The following is an 18,917-nucleotide window of genomic DNA, read 5'->3' as shown; positions in this document are numbered from 1 at the left end:
TTAAAGAGTCACTTTCTGAGCACAGATAATAGAAAATGTAATAGTCAAAAAAAGAAGAAAAAGACAAGAGTTTTCAAACTTGGGATGTGGAAAATGCTATATGATACCATACTTAGAGGAATAGTTTGATATATTCACTTTTGTGACACTTTCCTAATGTCTGTTCATTAAATATAACACCACAGCTAGGAGACAGTTATCTCAGTTTAACGTAAAGATTGGAAAATGGGCGGAAACAGCTAGCCCAGCTGGACAGTTTCTTGGCCAGAAGCAGGGACTGGTGTCTCTGCTGACAGGGTGTTGATGACAATGGGATATAATGTTTTAATTAGTGAGCTTTAATACGTTTGGACAGAACAAGGCTAGCTGTTTCCCTATGTCTCCAGGCCTTATGCTAAGCCAACCCTCTCCTTGCTCCAGCAACATATTTATCCTACAGATATGAGAGTGGCATCAATCTTCCAATTCTTAACAAAAAGGGCAATAAGCTAATTTCCCAAAATGTAAAACTATCCCTTTAAAACCCCACCACAACAAGTTAATGGTCTAATTGCTGAGGTCATGACAATTCTGAGAGCTAAACACAGGGTAACAGACCAGAAAAAGATTGTGAAATCTGAGTTGAACAGTGTAAAAAGTTCACCACAACTTGAGCTGAATCCCAGTCTATCTTAACTGCTTAACAAAAGTAGTGACAGGAACAAAATGTGCTGTGATTTCTCTGGAAGAGCCACAAAGACAGAAACCCAACAGAAGTAAGAAGACCCCTGAGCAAAAGTTCACCGCAGTCCAAGTTAATAATGGCGATGCGCTGTTACAACATTTTTACTTGTTTGCTGTGGTCGTCTCAAATTTTAAGTTATTAAACTTAGTGGTAGCATTAAAGTTAAAAATGCTGGTGTCGTGATGAGACTGGCAGAGAGTTATAATGGAGAGTGAAAGGAAGAGACAATAATGTTTCCTCTTCAAAGAGGCAGCAATGTGACAGAGAAAGAGAACAGAGTGAAAGTCAAGGTGTCTCCTTCAAAGACAGACAGACATGATGAGAATGATTAAAAACAGAGTTTATGACAGAATGAAGGAGATGAGAGAGTGTCCCGATGCAAGGACAAGAAGTATGACAATGAAGGAGAGAGATGAGAGAGACAGTGACGGAAGAAGAAAAATAGGCATGCAGTACTAACCTTGAGGCAAGACTGGGTAGAGCAGGAGAGAGTGTTGCATTGTAAAGATAAAAGAGAGGGAGAGAGAGGGAGAGAGAGACAGAGAAGGAGAGGGAAAGGTGAGAGGGGAGACAGGAGTTGAGCGTTAGGTTAGCCAGCTTGATCACTCTTCAAAGAGGAAAGAGATGAGAGACAGAGGAAGTGACAGAGAGACAGGGAGGAATGTAGAGAAACTGCAGGCAGACAGGAAGACAGGCATGACCAAGCAAGCAGCTGGGCAGGCAGGCAGACAGTCACATAGACAGACAGACAGGTCAAATGCAGGTATTTCTCCTTTTCAGTACAGCAACCAGACGCCTGCTCACCTAACAAGACCTCTACAAGCATGACCTCAATAAGCGTTTAAGGGCACACAGACGCAATCACAAAGCATACAAAGTGAGCAATTAGCCAATCAAAGCATAAGCAGAGAGTGTGATCACTATGAATTATTTCTTCTCCAGTGGTCTGGATATCGCAGACGACTTCTTTCACTTCCCGCTGGGGCCACATGAACATGCGGCATGCAAACATAAAGATATGAAATTTGAAATTCACTTCCTGAAATTGGTTGACCTCAAACGTGTATTCCCCACTATCACTCCTGATGCGTTTGGTCAACCTGGCAAAGCCCAAACTCAGGGGTGAGCTTTTGCCTGGGAACGCGCAGTAACAACAGCGTGCCAGAGACAAATTGTCCATTACAGAACAATATAACACGCAATAAACTTCTCTAATTTCCCATTACTCTGGTTTATATTCTACATATCTCCAAACCTCCGTCCCCTTTTCTCTCTATTTTTCCCTCCACAGTCTTTTCTGTCAGTTTCGTTTTCTGTTTCCCTATATCCCCACCATGTTGCCTGTTCTTTTCTTCCTCTCTCCATGTCTCCACCCGTTATTGCAGTTCTGTCTTGCTGTTTTTCTCCCTCCTCCACCACCACCACCTACCTTTCCCTTTTCCTCTTTCCTTCCCTCTCTCTGTTTTCCACTCATCCATCCAAATCCTTTATTTTGGCCATCAGGGCAGATTTTCAGCTCCATTTCCCCTCAGTGTGAAGTCACTCAGTCTGCTCCAATTACCATCCTAGTTACTGAAATAAATAACCTGGTACCATTACAGCTGGATTTACACTAGAGGGGAAAGACAGAGGCTTGATTTTTACCCTTATTTAACCCACATCTGATCTTTTCATTAGGAATGTTCCCGTTGCTCACTCCTAGCCTAAGGTTAGCCTCTGTGCCAAGCTAAGAGTTGGCCATAGGCAAATGTATCCTCCTCTGACATACCTGTTAGCTCGAGGCTAACTCTTATAACTCACAGCAGGGTTAGGTAGACTTGGAATAAAGTCTGTATTAGCACACGTAATGCTATAGAGTCAGTGCTTGCAGGTTCAAAAAAGCCTAGTTACTGGATATATTGAACACTGAAGGAACATCTGTGGACAAGCACTAACAGAGCATGTCTCAGTGGAGCCTGACAGTAGGTTTTGAGGCAGTGGGTGATAGATAGATAGATAGATAGATAGATAGATAGATAGATAGATAGATAGATAGATAGATAGATAGATAGATAGATAGATAGATAGATAGATAGATAGATAGACAGATAGTTCAATCATAACTTGGCAACCGTATCCTGGCAGAACGGGCCCTGTCATTATCAAATAACAGTCTGATCTTACGTCAGTTTTGTTTTGAATCATTAGATTGCAACATACAAAAGTTTGCCAGGGGACAAGTAACTTCTGGATCTAACATTAGCTTAAATGGCTAGCTACAGCTGATAAAACCTGCCAGCATCACTTGTCATTTCAGGTGTCTACTTCTGTCTGATAGAAACAAACTTCCAATGAATTTCTAGAAATGAAACTGACTGCCACAGTTATTTTTGCACGTGTTTCATCTGAAAACAGAAAGCTTGACAGGCGTATAGCAACATGAACTAAAGGCGTAGCCAACAGTCAATTCTGCCCTTGTCATGACTGTTTCACCATGTTAATGCCTAACCACAGCCTAAAATCTACCAGGGATGTAGATTCCCTCATCATACATCTCACAGCTAAATAAAACCTCTAAACGTAAAGATGTATAAAGCATCACATATCCTTGGACTTTCTAATATAACCTCTACAAACCACTTCCTTCACAGTAAAGAATGTGTGTGCTAGCGTGTAAAAGGAAAGTTAAAATTTCCTCATAAAAATCTACTTAATCTCAATTTCACTATTATAGGATACAGTTCTCAAACATGTAGTACTAACTCTAAATTTAATACCTCCCAGTTTCCTGAGAGCAGCCTGCAAAGTTCAGATATTAAATATAAGTTGCTGAGAACCCTTTATTTTATCCTTCTCCACTGGGAGAGGGAAACATCTTTCTAATACATATGATATAAGAAATCCCACATGTGCACCCATCTGCACTTTAAAATGGTTATAAAGTTACATTACAATGTTATCCCAAACCTTAGCACTGCTGTAAATCTGCATCTGTGGCTACTGGCATACTAAATAACACACATATGCAGTTAAAATCCACTAGTTTAAAGTCAGCAGGTGCTGAATTATTTATAGTCTACTATTTCGACTGGCCAGACAGAGTCACTGAGGAAATACTGAATCTCCCTAAAATCATTAACAACCATTAGTCTTGCAGTCAAACTACTAAACACACAGACAGACGGGGAGAGGCAGAGAGAGAGAGAGGGGGGTTTATAGTTTGGAGTGGGAGTGGATAGAGATCATGTCCAAGGAAGAAAATGAAGGAAAAGATTAAAGAGACAGAGAGAGAGAGATGGTGCAGACAGACAGCATATTCAGAAATCAAAGGCATAGAGATGCATAAAGACAGAGAGACAGATTTTCATAACCACATCTAACCCTCAAAGGCAAATTTACTCTCATTACTTTAGCTAAGAAATGACTTAATTCAACCTCTTTGTAAACTTCAAATAGTTTTGCTCTTATTTAACTCTTGGCCATGAGCTAAAAACCTCTGACCTTCCTTAAGAGGTACTTTTTGTTAAAGAAACGACTTTATCTCTTGAGGCTCCCATTTTTATAATCCTCTTCATACAGAGATGCTCAAAAACAGACATACAACAAACACAGACAGAAAGAATGAAACAGATATTAAGGGAGACAGGTAAACACTGAGGCAGGCAGGCAGGCAGGCAGGCAGGCAGGCAGACAGATAATCAGATACAAACAGAAAGTTCAGACAGATTAATAATAGTTAATGAGGTAGATAGTGTAAACTGGCAGACATACAGAGCTGGAGACAGACAGGTTGATCCAAAATTACACAGACAGGTAGAAAAGTAGTTAGAAACAAACATTTCATTCCTGTTATTATAAAAGAAATTACAAGACAAAAACATAGTGAACTGTCCAGACTCCTAATGAAAGAAAAAGAGTGTGTTAAACTCTGCAAGTCAAGCATCCTCGGCTGAAAGTAAAACAAAAGTGTAGCATGAAGACAGAGCCACTAAATGAAAGAGTTGCATCATTGACAGGAACAGAGACTCAAAGAGTTTCAGGCTGTACAGCAAAGACTCTGTTGCCAAACTGTGCCCTCATTTTACAAACTTTTGGGCGCAGTTTGGCTTGTCTTGCTGCAGCATAACAGACGACAAAAACTTCTGCTGATGGCACAGACATGCAAGAGTACAACAGGGCTGATTACTGGTATTTTTTTCCAATCTGAAAACAGTCCAATAAGCCATAATAGAGGCCTAGCGAGTACTGATCCAATGCTGCAACTCTCTGATGGTGATTATTAGTGAACATACTCAGCTATGTCCCATGTGGAAAAGGCTGCCAAAAATAGGAAATCTCTTGAGAAGTCACATTTATTTGACTTTTCATTTTCTTTAAATGTGATACATCCAAAAATGATTTTAAGGTTGCAACTAACAATTTTGATTATATATCCGTCTGCTGATTATTTTCTCATTTAACAGGTTAATTGTTTTATCTATCAAATTCAGAACATTTTTAAGGATTAATTTCCCAGATCCCAAGGTGACATGAAATTGCTTATTTAATCAACAGTCCAAAATTCAAAGATATGATTAACCAGTTGTTTCAACTATTGTCAGTAGTTGACACGACTAATCCTTTCAGCTCTAAAGGATTTGTATTTTTGAGAATAATACTTTTAGAGCATGCTTATAAATACCATTATTAAAGATCAGACTTATGATAAATTACTATATAAAAGTAAGTAAAAGCATCTTGTGAATGTGACTATATGCATTAGATGCCGTCAAGCAATATTTGAATCAAAGCTTGTGGCCCTGTGGTGGTTGATACTTGAGGTACTTTGAATAAAACTGTTCACCACAGTTCACTTTTGAAGGAAAATGTTTCATTCCATAAACTTTTCCACATGGGAGTGGTTGCTATCAGAGCACTCTCATATCCCGTCCTCTGACAAGCAAAGTGAGTTTGGTCGTGCATCGGTCTAATTGACTGACAGGGACACCAGCCACTCACGTGCCCAGGTAGTCCCACACCATCCCCCCCATAGGCTGCTGAGATGCAGCAGGGGGAGGGGCCTGTTTTCGCGACTGCTGAGAACGCCACAGATGAGAAGCGGAAGGATTTCTGGGGTGTGATGGGCGCACACACACATACAAACACACACACACACACACACACACGCAAACACACATAAATCCACTCACACAGAATGACCGGAATGTATTCATATTTATGCATACACACATGTAAATAAGGTGAAATGAAAAAAAACAGGAAGGGGCGATGATGAGAAGAAGAAATTAGGGTAGAAATTAAAGGAGAAAAAAGGGAAGAAAGAAGGAAGAGGAGGGGTGAAAAAAAGGAAAAACTAAAGGATTAGTACTTTAGGGAAGATTACCATAGACTCCAACAATGTGTTGCCTGAAACTGAATTGAAAATGGACAACAAAAAGGAGCCTATTCTTACATTAAATGATCATTTTAACAAGTAAAGACAGTCTTAGTTGTTTTCTATTGACTGAGGTTAATAGAGGAAGGACAGAGATGCAATCTTCATCCCTCTCACCTCTCCAGTTCGTGGATCTTTTTCTCCTTGTCGTTCTTTTCATTCTCCATCTCCCTCAGGATCTCCAGCAGCCGTTCCACCTCAGACTGGGCCTTTCCAGCATCCTCCTTGTGCTGGGTCACTTCCTGCTCCAGGCAGGAGATGCGTTCGGAGAGTTCAGTGCTGGCCTGGGACTCTGCCGCTGCACTCTGAGCCTGGAACAGAAATTAATTATTAAAAATAAACCAAGCGTTAGCTTTCAAAATGAGATGACCACCATTTGATGGAAGCGATAAGTTCACACTAAAAGGATGTGCCAATAACAACATGTGTGCTGAGGATATGGTGGATGGATTTGATGAAAGTGACACATGGCTTTTTCAGATTGCTTGAGGGTAGAATTGGTCTGTAATTGCTCTTTACTAAAATTATATTCACAGACACAAGATTTGTAAACTCTTATATACCAAACCTTTATTTCACAGATATTACATTCAGCAGCTCAGGTTGACTGTGCACCATATTTGAAATGGAGACTCTTTAACTTAATGTGGCCTCATCAGTTGTGCTCAAAATCATGAAACGTGCAGGATTTTAATAGATCATGTACAATACCTTTACGGCTCCTTTGTTTCTGTTTAAAAATACATGTATTAATCCATTTGAATTTTTATTTTAAAAAGGTAAAGGCATAAAATGATGGTATAAGTTTGAATTGATCTTCTCCAAAAAAAACCCACAATGAGCATATTTTTCTGTAAAAAAGAAAAAAAGTGTCTATAGCCACGCTAGTTGCTCTGTAGGTCTGTACTAACAATGGAGCTTTGGGCTGACCATAATGCTAATATGCTCACAATGACATGGTAGCAGGTGTTATTATGGTGTTGTCAGGTGTTATGCATGTTTACATGCTAGCAGGTAATGAATTGTGCCAGCATGTTTAGCAGGTAATGTTTAGCATGTTCACCATCTTAGTTTAGCGTGTTAGCATTCTACTATTTGGTAATCAGCACTAAAAACAAAGTACAGCTGAGGCTGATGGGAATGTCATTATTTCTGAAGTTATCTGGTCATAAATCAAAGTATTGGAGCAATGTATTATATTATAAATGTGTGTGTGTATGCGTGTTATTCAGTGGGTTTGGGGTTATGTTATTAATAAGTCTAAGTCAAGCACACACACAAAAGTAAGATGAACTGAGTTGCAGTGGTTTCCTTGTTTCTCCTCAGCGATGCAGAAGACGCCGAAAAAGAGAGAAAGAAAGAAATGAAATAAAACAAAGAGAAAAAAAAACGAGTTATAACCAGCTTAGAGGTTAGAACATCTGTGTGTGTTTCCCAGAAGCAAATGTTGCTCTTGGGACAGATTGACTTTGTGTGTGAGTGTGTGTGTGTGTGTGTGTGTGTGTGTGTGTGTGTGTGCACACGCCTTCGTCCCACAATACATAAACCCTATTAGTTTTGGAAGTGCACAACAGTTTTTACAAGTCTTTATGTGGAGAGGAAATGTTTGGGTGTCTGACGATATTATAAGAAGATCTGGGTGGAGGAGAAGAGAGACGGAGAGAAAGACAAATAAGAAAGGAAAAAAAGAAACATCACACACAATGTCACATGCAGAATCTCAATCAGTTTTTGTAAGTTCTGTCTTTTTTCCATCCATGGTAACAGAAAGAGACTCAGAAATTAAGTCAAATGAAATGAGAGAAACACCAGCGATTCACTGACACCTTCATACACATTCTCACTCTCTCTCTTTGTCACATACTTTTACACACGCGCGCGCGAGCCTGCAGACCTACATACACACACACACAGACCTACATACACATTCAGGGTGTGGTGGTGGTGCTGTCTTCTCCACTCTGTGAAAATGACTGTAAGGCTGTCAGCGAGCCGTCACACACACACCATTTTATGGGCTGCTGTGTGGGAGAGAATATGTGATATGAAGACACACACACACACACACACACACACACACACACACACACACACACACCTCTCTTGGAAAACAGTTAAGGGAAAACAAAGAAGGGAAGACAGAAGAGGTTCTATCGTTTAAAACCCTCCACTTCTGTACAACTCTGTTTCTGCCCGTACTGTATGTACTGGTATCTACCGTATGTACAATTCTTTCTTCACCATCACTTAAGTCTTGTCTATCCATCATGGCAACTTGTTTTGGTCCAAATGACAGGTAGCTAAAAAAAGCTCTAGCTGCCTCTGTGAAAGCATCAGATTTTTCCTGGTTATGTCACTTAACTGATGGTCTTTTCAGCTAACCTTCTTAAGCTGGTTCTCCAGTTTGATACACTCCTCCCTCTTCTGCTCCAGGCCGATCTCCAGACTCTTCAGCCTGTTGTCCTTCTTCAGAGTGGAGGAAGCCAGAGAGGAAGCCTTCTCCTTCAGATCCAACACCGATGTCTGGAAGAGAATAGAAAGCATAACGGAGAGTGCTGATGAAGGAAATGAACACCACACCACTTTACTGCTGAGGTTGCAACAGTGTTGTCACTAACCCCCATCAGGTGTATTACATCTTGGGTCTTATTTTCTTTCAGTTGTGATAGCATTGTATTTACCAAAGTAATTACTCTTAACCACTTTATTATGACATAAAACCAAAAGGTAATGCATTGGAAATGTAGGTAATAATCTTTAACTGCACAGTAAAATTGTGTGTGAGCACAAATATAGCAAGTAAACTGCAATGTTGGTTACAATGACAGTTTGACTTGTAGTTTTATCGCTCTCTTTCTCATCCAAATAAGTGTGGCCAACTTGTGTTTCTTGTCCCTTTGGGGCTTTTTTCACACTGGATCTCAGTAATCTCAGAAATACTATTATTATTGCTGATGAAGAATATAAACAAAATCTAAGTTGTAATAAACTGGAATTATCCTTTAAGGTTTTCCTACACAGTTAGGATAATGACTCTGTCCCTTGTTCTTAAAAACCTTTTCCCATGACCTGTCTCTTCTCTCACTCTTCCAGCTCGATCCCTCCATCCGTGAAGTCTCTCACTCCCTTTCTTTTCTGGTCTTTTCCTCTTTTGGTAGGGGCAGTGAAACAGAAACCAGCAGGACCAGAAGGACAGACACCCAGACGTGTAATTTTACCCTTGACTGACAATACCAACTCCAGACTACAGATCATCATGTTTGACTGGGCTTTGGTCAGAGAAACCTTGCTGCTTACTCCGATTATATTTAGGTACACATATATATTGCTGTTGTCAGACAAACCCCACATCTGTGTTTAGCAGTGTAGAGAGGAATTCTTGTTTTCTCCCTAACTTTTCCCATGTATTTTTGAAATTATATAATGGGCGTGCAACAGGGATTATGACTCCACAATAACAAAAATTAGCTGAGCAATCAGAAAAGGCACAAAGGACTTTTCACCAGTATCACAAAGGAACAACATGCCTCTTTGCCTTTTTTGCCAAGATTTAGACACATGTTTACGCTAAATATGAAGCTACAGCCAGCGGGTGGTTAGTTTAACTTAGCATACGGACTGAAAACAGGGGGAAGCAGCTAACCAGGCTCTGTCCAAAAGTAAAATATCCACCTCTCACCACATATAAAGCTCACTAATGTATCTGTATCTTGTCTGTTAATAACATGACAAATCAAAATGTAAAACATCAACAAATTTGTGATTTTATGTGAACCACCTCCTGGCTGTAGCTTACACCTGATGTTGTTCGTTTTGTTTTGTATGTGTTCATGACAGGACAGCACTATAAGAAAGGTGTGTATTTAATTTGACCATGTGTGTATCTTGCTCTCCGAATATATTCTGTTATGCTGTTTCAAAATAAAGGAAAAAAGTATTTTTTTGAATTTTGTTTTTCCTGAAGTGGTTAATTGCAACTTTCCTACTGTGCTGTGCTGCGGTGAATAAAGAGACGACATCGTCTGAAAATGTGTTGTCATTCTCTGTCTCCCCCTCCCTGTCTCTGCTGTTTTGTTTTGTATGAATCACAGGGGTCACAGCAAGAAGAATTCAGCTCCCATCACTGTTTCCATTGGTTGTGGGTTTTGCATATTGTTGTCAAGGAAACGTGACAGTTTTATCGTTGTTGTCCTTCAGCAAGCGGACAGCGGGAGGATTCGAGGTCTGTTCTACAGTGATAGATCAATCACGTTTCCTTGACAGGGACACAGAGAGGCAGAGGCGAGAGTGTTTTTCTGACTTATAGCACAGATGTGGATGTGTGTGCGTGTGTGTGTGTGCGTGTGCGCGTGTGTGTGTGTGTCTTCTACCTCGCGGTCAGCCAGGTCAGCCTGTAGCTGGGAAACTTTCTCCCTCAATTCCTTCAGCTCCTTCTTGCTGGACTCCATCTCCTCTCCCTTTTCTCTCTCCTCCCTCTCTCGCTGCTCCTTCAGGCGCTCAATGATTCGCTCCTAAACACAGAGAGGGATGAGGAGGTGGAAGAGGAGAGGATGAAAGAGGGATGGAGGTTGGAAGGACAGGAAGAGAAAGAGTCGAAAGAAAGAAAGAAGAGGAGAGAAAAAAGGTAGGCAAGGGAGAAGGAGTGATGGAAAGAGAGAAGCAGACAGAGAATAAAATCACCTCATACACTCCAACAGCCATTCACAGTCACTCAATATCAAGTTTCTATACCAATAACAGTCGCATTAAACTTTATGTACATGGCAGCTTTGACAGGATCTAACGGCCAACAGTGATTTTAGACACGTAATACGTTCTGGCACAAGATGTAAAATTCACAACCACTAAAACACTATAGACGCTCTCCAGCTATAGAACAACACAGCGGCCAGTTCAAGAAAAAGTACAAAAGTTCACACACACAAAAGCAGCACAGAGAGCCCAGAGAGTGTGTCCTGGCTGTTCTGTGTGAGTTCTTGCACTTCTGTCTTTGTGAGGAGGGATTTCAGTTTTGTGGACATTTTTGGGAAGTGAGGACATTTAATTAGGCTTTGAGGTTTAAGACATAGAGACATGATGTTAAGGTTAGTGTTGGTGGCTAGGGAGAACATTACGTCAATGACAGTCCTCACAAGTATGGACATACAAAAGCTTGTTTGTATGTGAATTAGTGTGGAGACCTACAGTAGAGCATCTACTTGAATAATAATAATAATTAAAAAAATTCTGATTTGGTTTTATTTTTTTATATCATAAAACAATATAAAGACATACTTGCAAAATCATAACATTAATATTTTAAAGAACACAAATATTCAATGGAGTATGGGTTATTAATACTATATGCACTGACAAAATATAAAACAAAACAATAAACTTTAAGATGCCTGAAACAGACAGGGTGTTCTGCATAAAATTTAAGTGTGACACAAGAGAAAAACAGTAAAAGTTAATATAATATTTCTACTCTGCTATGAAACATAACACTCACAATAGAAAACAATGTGTGTGAGACAGTAACAAAAATAAAGAAAAAAAGAGAGGGAAGAAGAGATGGAGAGATGAAAAAGAAGAAAGGAAGAAACCAAGAAAGATATCCAAAAGCACCAAAACAATGAAAATGAAGGGAAAAAAAGCTCATGAAAGTCATTTGAGTGAAGCAGGAGTCATCGGCTTCATCGTCCTGCCAACACTCACACATCCAGCCAACACCCTGAATATTAGTCACCGGACAGTTAATAGCCCTGTTTCCTGTGTGTGTGTGCAAGTGTGAAGGAGATCAAGTCGGTAACATAATCGTGCATAACAGCACAAAAATATATTCTCATCAAACACTTGAAAGTGGTGTGCCGGTCTCACCGGTTGGTTTCCCAGAATCAGGGTCAAGTCCTCACTTAAAGCAGCTTGAAGAATCATGAAACAGACTGTTGCTGGTTCAGGGGGTTGAGGACTGTTTCATGACGGTGGTATCTGAATGTTTAGACCCAAACAATGATAGATGGCACGGTTGTTTGTTCTGTTCCAATCTGTTTGCACCATGTGGCTGCGTGTTGGAAGGATTATGATCTTTTATGAACACAGGCTGTGAATGGTTTAATAATGAAACAGCCAATGTGATTATTGGTTCATTTCCATTCATCCAGAGTCATTTGATCATTGTGTGGGTGGTCGGCGGTTTTGCTCATAGTGGTTTTATTAATGTAACCTTGCTCGGGAGTTGACCTGAGGTTGACCAGCAACGTGTGTGTGTGTGTGTGTGTGTGTGTGTGTGTGTGTGTGTGTGTGTGTGTGTGTGTGTACCTTCTCAGCCAGAGCCTCCTCCAGTGTTCCCAGTGCTGTGTCGGTGTTGGAAGTGTCTGTCTGTAAAGACTTGACTCTGTCTTTCAGACCGCTAAGCTGTTTCTCTTTATCCCTCAGCTGATCCTGGAGGTTCTCTATCTGCAGAGAGAGAAGGAGAAATACTCATCGACAGAATGGTTTGTGTAGATGCTTTACTCACATATTTACCAAAGAAAAAGATATTCTGTTGGCAAGTTGATGGAGTCTGAAAGTCAGTCAAAACAAAGCAGAGAGCAGTCCACTGGGGTAACTGCTTGTGACTAGAGTTTGAAGACATCCACAATCTACTTTGCAAGTGAATTGTAGAGATAGTGACATTTTACCATTGTACCCACTGCACTTGGTCTACCATAACAACGTGGCTCCATGGCACGATCAGAAACCAACAGAATGATTGGTGAGGTAATGACAAATACAACAACATATACATGAATAAAGGCTATAAAACCACAGCCTAAGACATGAAAAAGATGAATTATAATAAACTAAATTTGGCTACACTGAACATTAAATAAGTAGTATGTTAATGTGGGTACAACTGTACTATGAATGTAAAATTTCTCCTTTTTACTTTCAGTTTTTTTTCCTTTTTGCAACTGCAATCTCGTTACTTATCATCTAATGCAGGTATATCTACGATTGGCTAAAATCCCTTTGGTCCACCCAACTTCCCTGGTAACAGGAAGTTAACCAGGTACAGTAACAGCAACAAATAAAGTTAAAAAGAAAAAAGATTTAGTTGATTTATTTGGTGTTAATCAATCAAAATACACTGTCAGAATGAATTAAAACTGAACAAATATTTGAAACAAATCTCATAATCTGATACAATTCCTCTGTATGTTTATCCAAATGATTGTCAGCGTTAGTCTACAAAGAATAATCTTTGAGGCCCTCTTGATTATTTTATCTTCAACTTTGCTGCTTAGTACTCGTTTTACATACGACTTAACAGAGTGTAAGAGAGTTTATTTGACAGTTGATAACTGTGCACACAAACAGCAAGACATATACTAAAAGATTAATGAGGATAAACAAAACAGAAAGGTTTTAACACTAAATTATGGTCCAAATTTCCCACATTTCCTCTCTGTCTCTCCTGTTTCCTCTCAAACTGATTCAAAAGCAAACACAAACGACAAATTCTTGTAAAAGGGGTCTAATGTGATTCTATCTGGAGATTTTCAACAAGAAAAAAGGCTGAGAGGTGCTGTGCTGTCAAACATAAACGTTCTCCCTATGCTTTGCCACCTTTAACCCCTACTCCAAATACACACTCTCTACCTCCACCTCTTTCTCCCGTTCTCCATCCGTCCTCCTGTTTCCTTTCACAGTGATTTGGTAGCAGATTAATTTTCAATTAAAACACAAAATCAGCAGAAATAACTGAAGGACTCACATGTGTATGTGTGTGTGTGTGTGCGCATGTGTGTATGTGAGAGAGACAGCGAGAGAGAGAGAGAGAGAGAGAGAGATCACAGACAAAGATATGGTTGTGTCAACTTTGTGGTCTTCATTAAAAGATGGATGGAACAAAAGGTCGAACAGAAACAGAAATAACAAATGCAGGAAAAAGGACAGATGGAGAGCTTATGCAATGTCTTATTATGAGTGAACTTGGGTGGTAAAATTGCAACAAAAAAAATCTCAGTCTCCCTCTCTTTCTGTCTCTCTATCCTTTCTTTTGCCAAAGAGAAAGGAAACCAAGCGATTGACAACCTGTCACAAAAAAAATGAAGAAAATCAGATTGGTATGTAACCTCTGACTCCACTGCAGGTGAGACACACACATTTACTGTACCACGGATATTGTGAGTGTGTGTGTTCATACAGTAAAACATTTCCAGCGCCTCATTAATCAACTGTTGACCTGACAGCTTGACTGACACCTTCTCCTCTCTCTCTCTCTCTCACATACACACACATATACACGAACACACACTTGACATTGAGAGGCAGTGAGAGTCTTTGATCCTTTCTGCACTTCCTGAAACTGACAACTGCTGGATGCCTGGCATGCACACACATATGAACACACACACACACACACACACACACACACACACACACACACACACACACACACCGTCTGTAATACTGATCTGGAATACGTTCACAAAACAAAAACTGGCTGACGCCTCTCTTCATTTATGTCATAATGTTCCTCACATGAAACTGAAAATTATATTCAGCAACAAAGAGAAGGAGGATGATGGGCCTTTAATTGTCTATGCACTCAGGTAATTTCCCTCACCGCTAACAAAGAGTGACATATAAAACCATCAGGAGGGGAGGACGAGAGGAGGAAGAGGTGGACAAACTGCAAAACAAAAAATAATATATTTTTAGCTTTTCCATGTACAAGAAGAGAAATGAGGCAATCATAAGTACGGATTAGATAAAGGAGGAGTCAGCAGCATTTCTGTCTCCCTCTCAGACACCGGACTGTATTCTATTTGAAGACGGCAGAGGTCATCATTTATTGAACAAGAGGAACTCATTAGTATGCATCTGATTTCAAACACACTGTGTCTCTCTCCTCCCCCTCACTATCTTGCTTTATGTCTGTCTGCTTGATTGTCTCTATCTATTATCTCCACACACTCTCCATTTGTACATTTTTTTTGTCTAACAGGGACAACTGGAGGGACAGGGAGAGACAGAGGGATGGAGAGATCAAATTAAGAGGTTGAGGTTTTACGGCGAGAGACACAAAAGGATGGAAATGGGAGGATTCGACTGCACTGGATTGTTTATCATCCTTACACTTTATTTGTTGTGTTACTGTCTAAATAATTGATAGTTCTTCCTTACACTCAATCCATCCATCCATCCATACAAAACCACTACAGGACTGTACTGTACATGTTATAGTTTCCCTCCCTCTGTGTGTTTCTCTGAAAGCTCTTCACCTGTGTAATGCTTGTCAGCGACAGTGATATGTGTGTGTGTGTGTGTGTGTGTGTGTGTGTGTGTGTGTGTGTGTGTGTGTGTGTATGTGTGTATACAAGACAGCAAAGACAGGGGGTCACTCCGACCCATCCACCTATCTGACAGCATCACCACAGAGAGACTCACACATAAAACTACATAATGAAAAATGGGCAAAATATGCAGAAAACCCCTGTACGTCTGGTTTCCTGTGTACCAGCAGTACTTGTCTGTGATGTATCCGTCTGTCCGCCTGCTCACCTGTCTGTCGGTTTCAGCCCCTAATCTACACAGTCTTACAGTGCCATCTAGTGGTTCTAGCATTACATGACAACATTACATCATGTGAGTGGAAGGGTCACTAAGTCAAGTGAACAAATGTGTCTCTGTATCTTATCAGTCATTCTTACAAAATATCTTTCAGTAATAATTATTCACACATTTGTATCTAAATAGAAGACTCTTGCTGTGAATATTTCTATTCATTCAGTTTGAATTTATAGTATAGCTTGAGATTCAAAATCTGTTTAGATACATACTCCTGAGGGGAAACTAGTTAGGAACATCACCTGGACATGCAGGGATGAGTTTGACAATCTGAGTGGCAGGGACACTGGTTTGTTTAAAATAAAAAGAACTAGGAGGCAGCTTGAGCGGACCAGAAAACAAACATAGTGTGACCACAAGAAGCTCAAATGCTGCAATCAGGAAACAGCGATGACTGTTTACCTCCAAACATTGTACTTTTATTTCACTTTGTCATTTTTTCCACCTGTGTTCCACCACAGTGTTTTCTTACCTTCTTCTGCAGCACATTAACTTTGCGTTCTTTGACGTCCAGCATGTCTTTGAGGTCGGTGATCTCTCCTTGCTGAGTGCTCTTCTCCTCTGTCAGCTCTGATATCTGCTGACTCTTTTTAGAGAGGAGAGATTCCTTTTCTTCTAGTCGCAGACGCAGGGCATCCACCTGTTTGCACGCGTACACACGCACACACAAATATGTAAAAGTCAGCGGAAATAAATATTCACAAACCAAATATTGATGGTACCTTCACATATAGCGTTAGGGACAAGATTGCATACCTCAGTCTGAAGTATGGCGGCTCTCTGTTCTTTGGCAGTGAGCGACTCTTTGAGAACATCCACGTGTTGTTTACTGTCAGAGAACTGATTGTTCAGAGTGTCCAGTTTGGTCCTGAGAGCCAACAGCTCGCTGTCCTTACGACTCAGATCCTGCTTCGCCTGGTCCATCTGAGGAACACACACACACAACAGGAAGACAGAGGGGGAGATAGAAAGACAAGAGACCAGTTAGAGTGTGTACAAGAGAGGATTACCTGCTTACAACTATTAAAATGTATTAAAATTCACTACAAGCTTTACTAAGTGAGCAGTCACTCTATGGTGCATGTTAAGGTTTATTATTTCCATTGTAGAAGACCAACTGTAAAACAAGACGGATGTGCAATAATAAGCCGTGCACAGAACTGCCTAGTACAGTGATGCTTTAAAGAGAAAAATTGAGTCACAATGTATTGCTTTATTTATTTTTGCAAATTGTTTTAACTTTATTCAGAGGGATAATAACCTTTATTAAGTGTGGCAGATCTCTCTCATTCATGTCTGCATAGTTTTACATATTTACAGCCTGATAGTTCTTCAAAGAGAGGAGAACATAATGTCATTGACCTAATATGTCCACCTTAAATTTGAAAAATGAGAAAGAAGAGCTGGTAATTTTACACTAGTATTACTTATCATAAACACAGTGTGTGAGTGGTCTTCTACAAGGGGCACTGTGTCCGTTTATACACAGACAGCTGAGAGTTTGATCAACTTTTAAAAAGAAAAAGAAAAAAATTGCCTTGTTTTCTAATTTCTCTCCTGAAAAGAAAACAACAGTTAAGCACGCGTGGAAGTCAGTCCAGTATTGAACTCTCTTGCTCTCTACTTCACCAGCTGTGCATCTGTACCAGAGGGTCGGGGTCAATTCTTTCAATAAGCCCAAGCTTATTAAAATAAAAAAAGTAGAAACATGACAACTGTTTCATTTCCAGGGTTGCCACAGTTAAGTTCCTTTGGTATTTCATGGGGTGATTGTGAATGAATTTTGTGAGTGAATTTAATGTGACATAAAAAAAAGAATGGACCCAAACCACACAGAGAATTCAAATCCTGTAAAAAACCCCAGCAAACTGATCCCAGCCACTGTGCTGGGAGAAACCTCATGCGAGGAGAAAAACAAGCAGGTTAGAGATGTGCATACTATTGCACGCCACAGCTGGATTCTATAATTGTACAGTTCAGACTGCTAGAAACAACTATGACTGTCAAAAGCCACTGATCACCAACAGACTGGGAAATAAAAACTTCATGTTTCTCCATGTCCTACTACTTTAACATTAAAAAAAACCTGAATCGAAACACAAAGGTTAACTGTGATATTAGGAAGAACATTTCTCTCAGTTGTCCAGTTAAAGGTAGTGCAGTTAATGGTTGGACCATTGTCTTTACTGGGTGTTGTTAAGTGTGGAATATCTGATTGAAAGTAGTGCTTCCAATGACACCCAAAACAAGAGTAGAAAAATGAAGTGATCATATCTTGTGGCAAAGTAATGATATGAATACATTTCCCATGTTGCTCTCTAAATCTCAAAATGCAAAGTTGCCCGTTGTTGAATTAACAGATCTTATTTTTTAGCTGCTTCGTATGAGTGACATTTGAGAGTTATAGTTGCTGCTGTCTGAACAGCACAGTCACACTACTGGGGGTGACTACTGGGAATCTACTCAAGCAGCAGCAGCCATTAGCCAGTCAACCTGGGACACAGAGAGAGCAAGAAAGAGATAAAGAAAGACAGAAGGAAAAGCAAATAGACACAGAGGTGTGTCTCTTACTGCTGACACCTCCCGCTGAAGCTCATTGGCTCGTTGCCTTAGCTCCTCCTTCTCTGATTGGCTGTGAGTTAGCTCTTCCTTCAGCTGCTCAACCTGGCAGGAGAGGAAGGCGTCACCGTGACCACAACATATCAGCTGCCACAGTCACTGACCACGCACGGCATATCCAAGCACCTCACATGCGGAAATAATACAGGAAAACCACCTACTGTATATCCTACCCTGCATTACACCTATAGGTTTAATGTCCAGGACAATGAGTCATACGTCATAGAAGTAGTTATTCACTGATATGTGCCTGTTAAAAAGGTTGTTAGGAATAAATAATGCAGTCTGTAAAGATAATGCTTCTCACATAGTGTCCTGAATTCCTTGATATTCTTGGGTCATGCAACAGGAAATGAAGATACAATACAAACAGTTTATTGACATTGACCAAAAATATTGAACCCAAACTCAAAATCTCAGATACTGATACTTTAGTAATGAGAATATACTCTTAACAATATTGTTTCACAGTGTAGTCTTAGTCGTAGTCATTTTGGTTCATTAGTTTCTCTTGACAAACGAATCAGATGGAGATCTGTGGTTGTTAAAACTGTTCATTCAGGA

General features: G+C 40.1%; 1 protein-coding gene across 4 annotated transcripts in view; it reads right to left on the bottom strand.

Moving 5' to 3' along the window:
• Positions 1 to 18,917, bottom strand: part of LOC111663677 (ELKS/Rab6-interacting/CAST family member 1-like) — a 118,394-nt gene that overhangs the window by 67,020 nt on the left and 32,457 nt on the right. For 2 of the 4 annotated variants that reach the window (XR_002761404.2, XM_023417977.2), the window contains exons 9-14: positions 16,491 to 16,658; positions 16,207 to 16,374; positions 12,438 to 12,575; positions 10,508 to 10,648; positions 8,520 to 8,660; positions 6,255 to 6,448 (exon numbers count right to left, since the gene is read on the bottom strand). Coding sequence is in view for 3 of the 4 variants with exons in the window: in XM_023417977.2 (XP_023273745.1) it covers positions 6,255 to 6,448; positions 8,520 to 8,660; positions 10,508 to 10,648; positions 12,438 to 12,575; positions 16,207 to 16,374; positions 16,491 to 16,658 (950 nt within the window). In the remaining variant the exon portion in view is untranslated. Of the gene's footprint in view, positions 1 to 5,701; positions 5,813 to 6,254; positions 6,449 to 8,519; positions 8,661 to 10,507; positions 10,649 to 12,437; positions 12,576 to 16,206; positions 16,375 to 16,490; positions 16,659 to 18,305; positions 18,399 to 18,917 lie in introns of all 4 variants that reach the window. The other 2 variants (XM_087177047.1, XM_023417975.2) reach the window with 2 other exon arrangements.

The sequence above is a fragment of the Seriola lalandi genome, unplaced genomic scaffold (genome assembly GCF_002814215.2).
Source record: "Seriola lalandi dorsalis isolate HSWRI2012SDOR001 ecotype SW California unplaced genomic scaffold, Sedor1 jcf7180002054579, whole genome shotgun sequence".
Classification (NCBI taxonomy): Eukaryota; Metazoa; Chordata; class Actinopteri; order Carangiformes; family Carangidae; genus Seriola; species Seriola lalandi.
The sequence above is the reverse complement of the archived record's forward strand: the minus strand, read 5'-3'. Positions and strand labels throughout refer to the sequence as shown.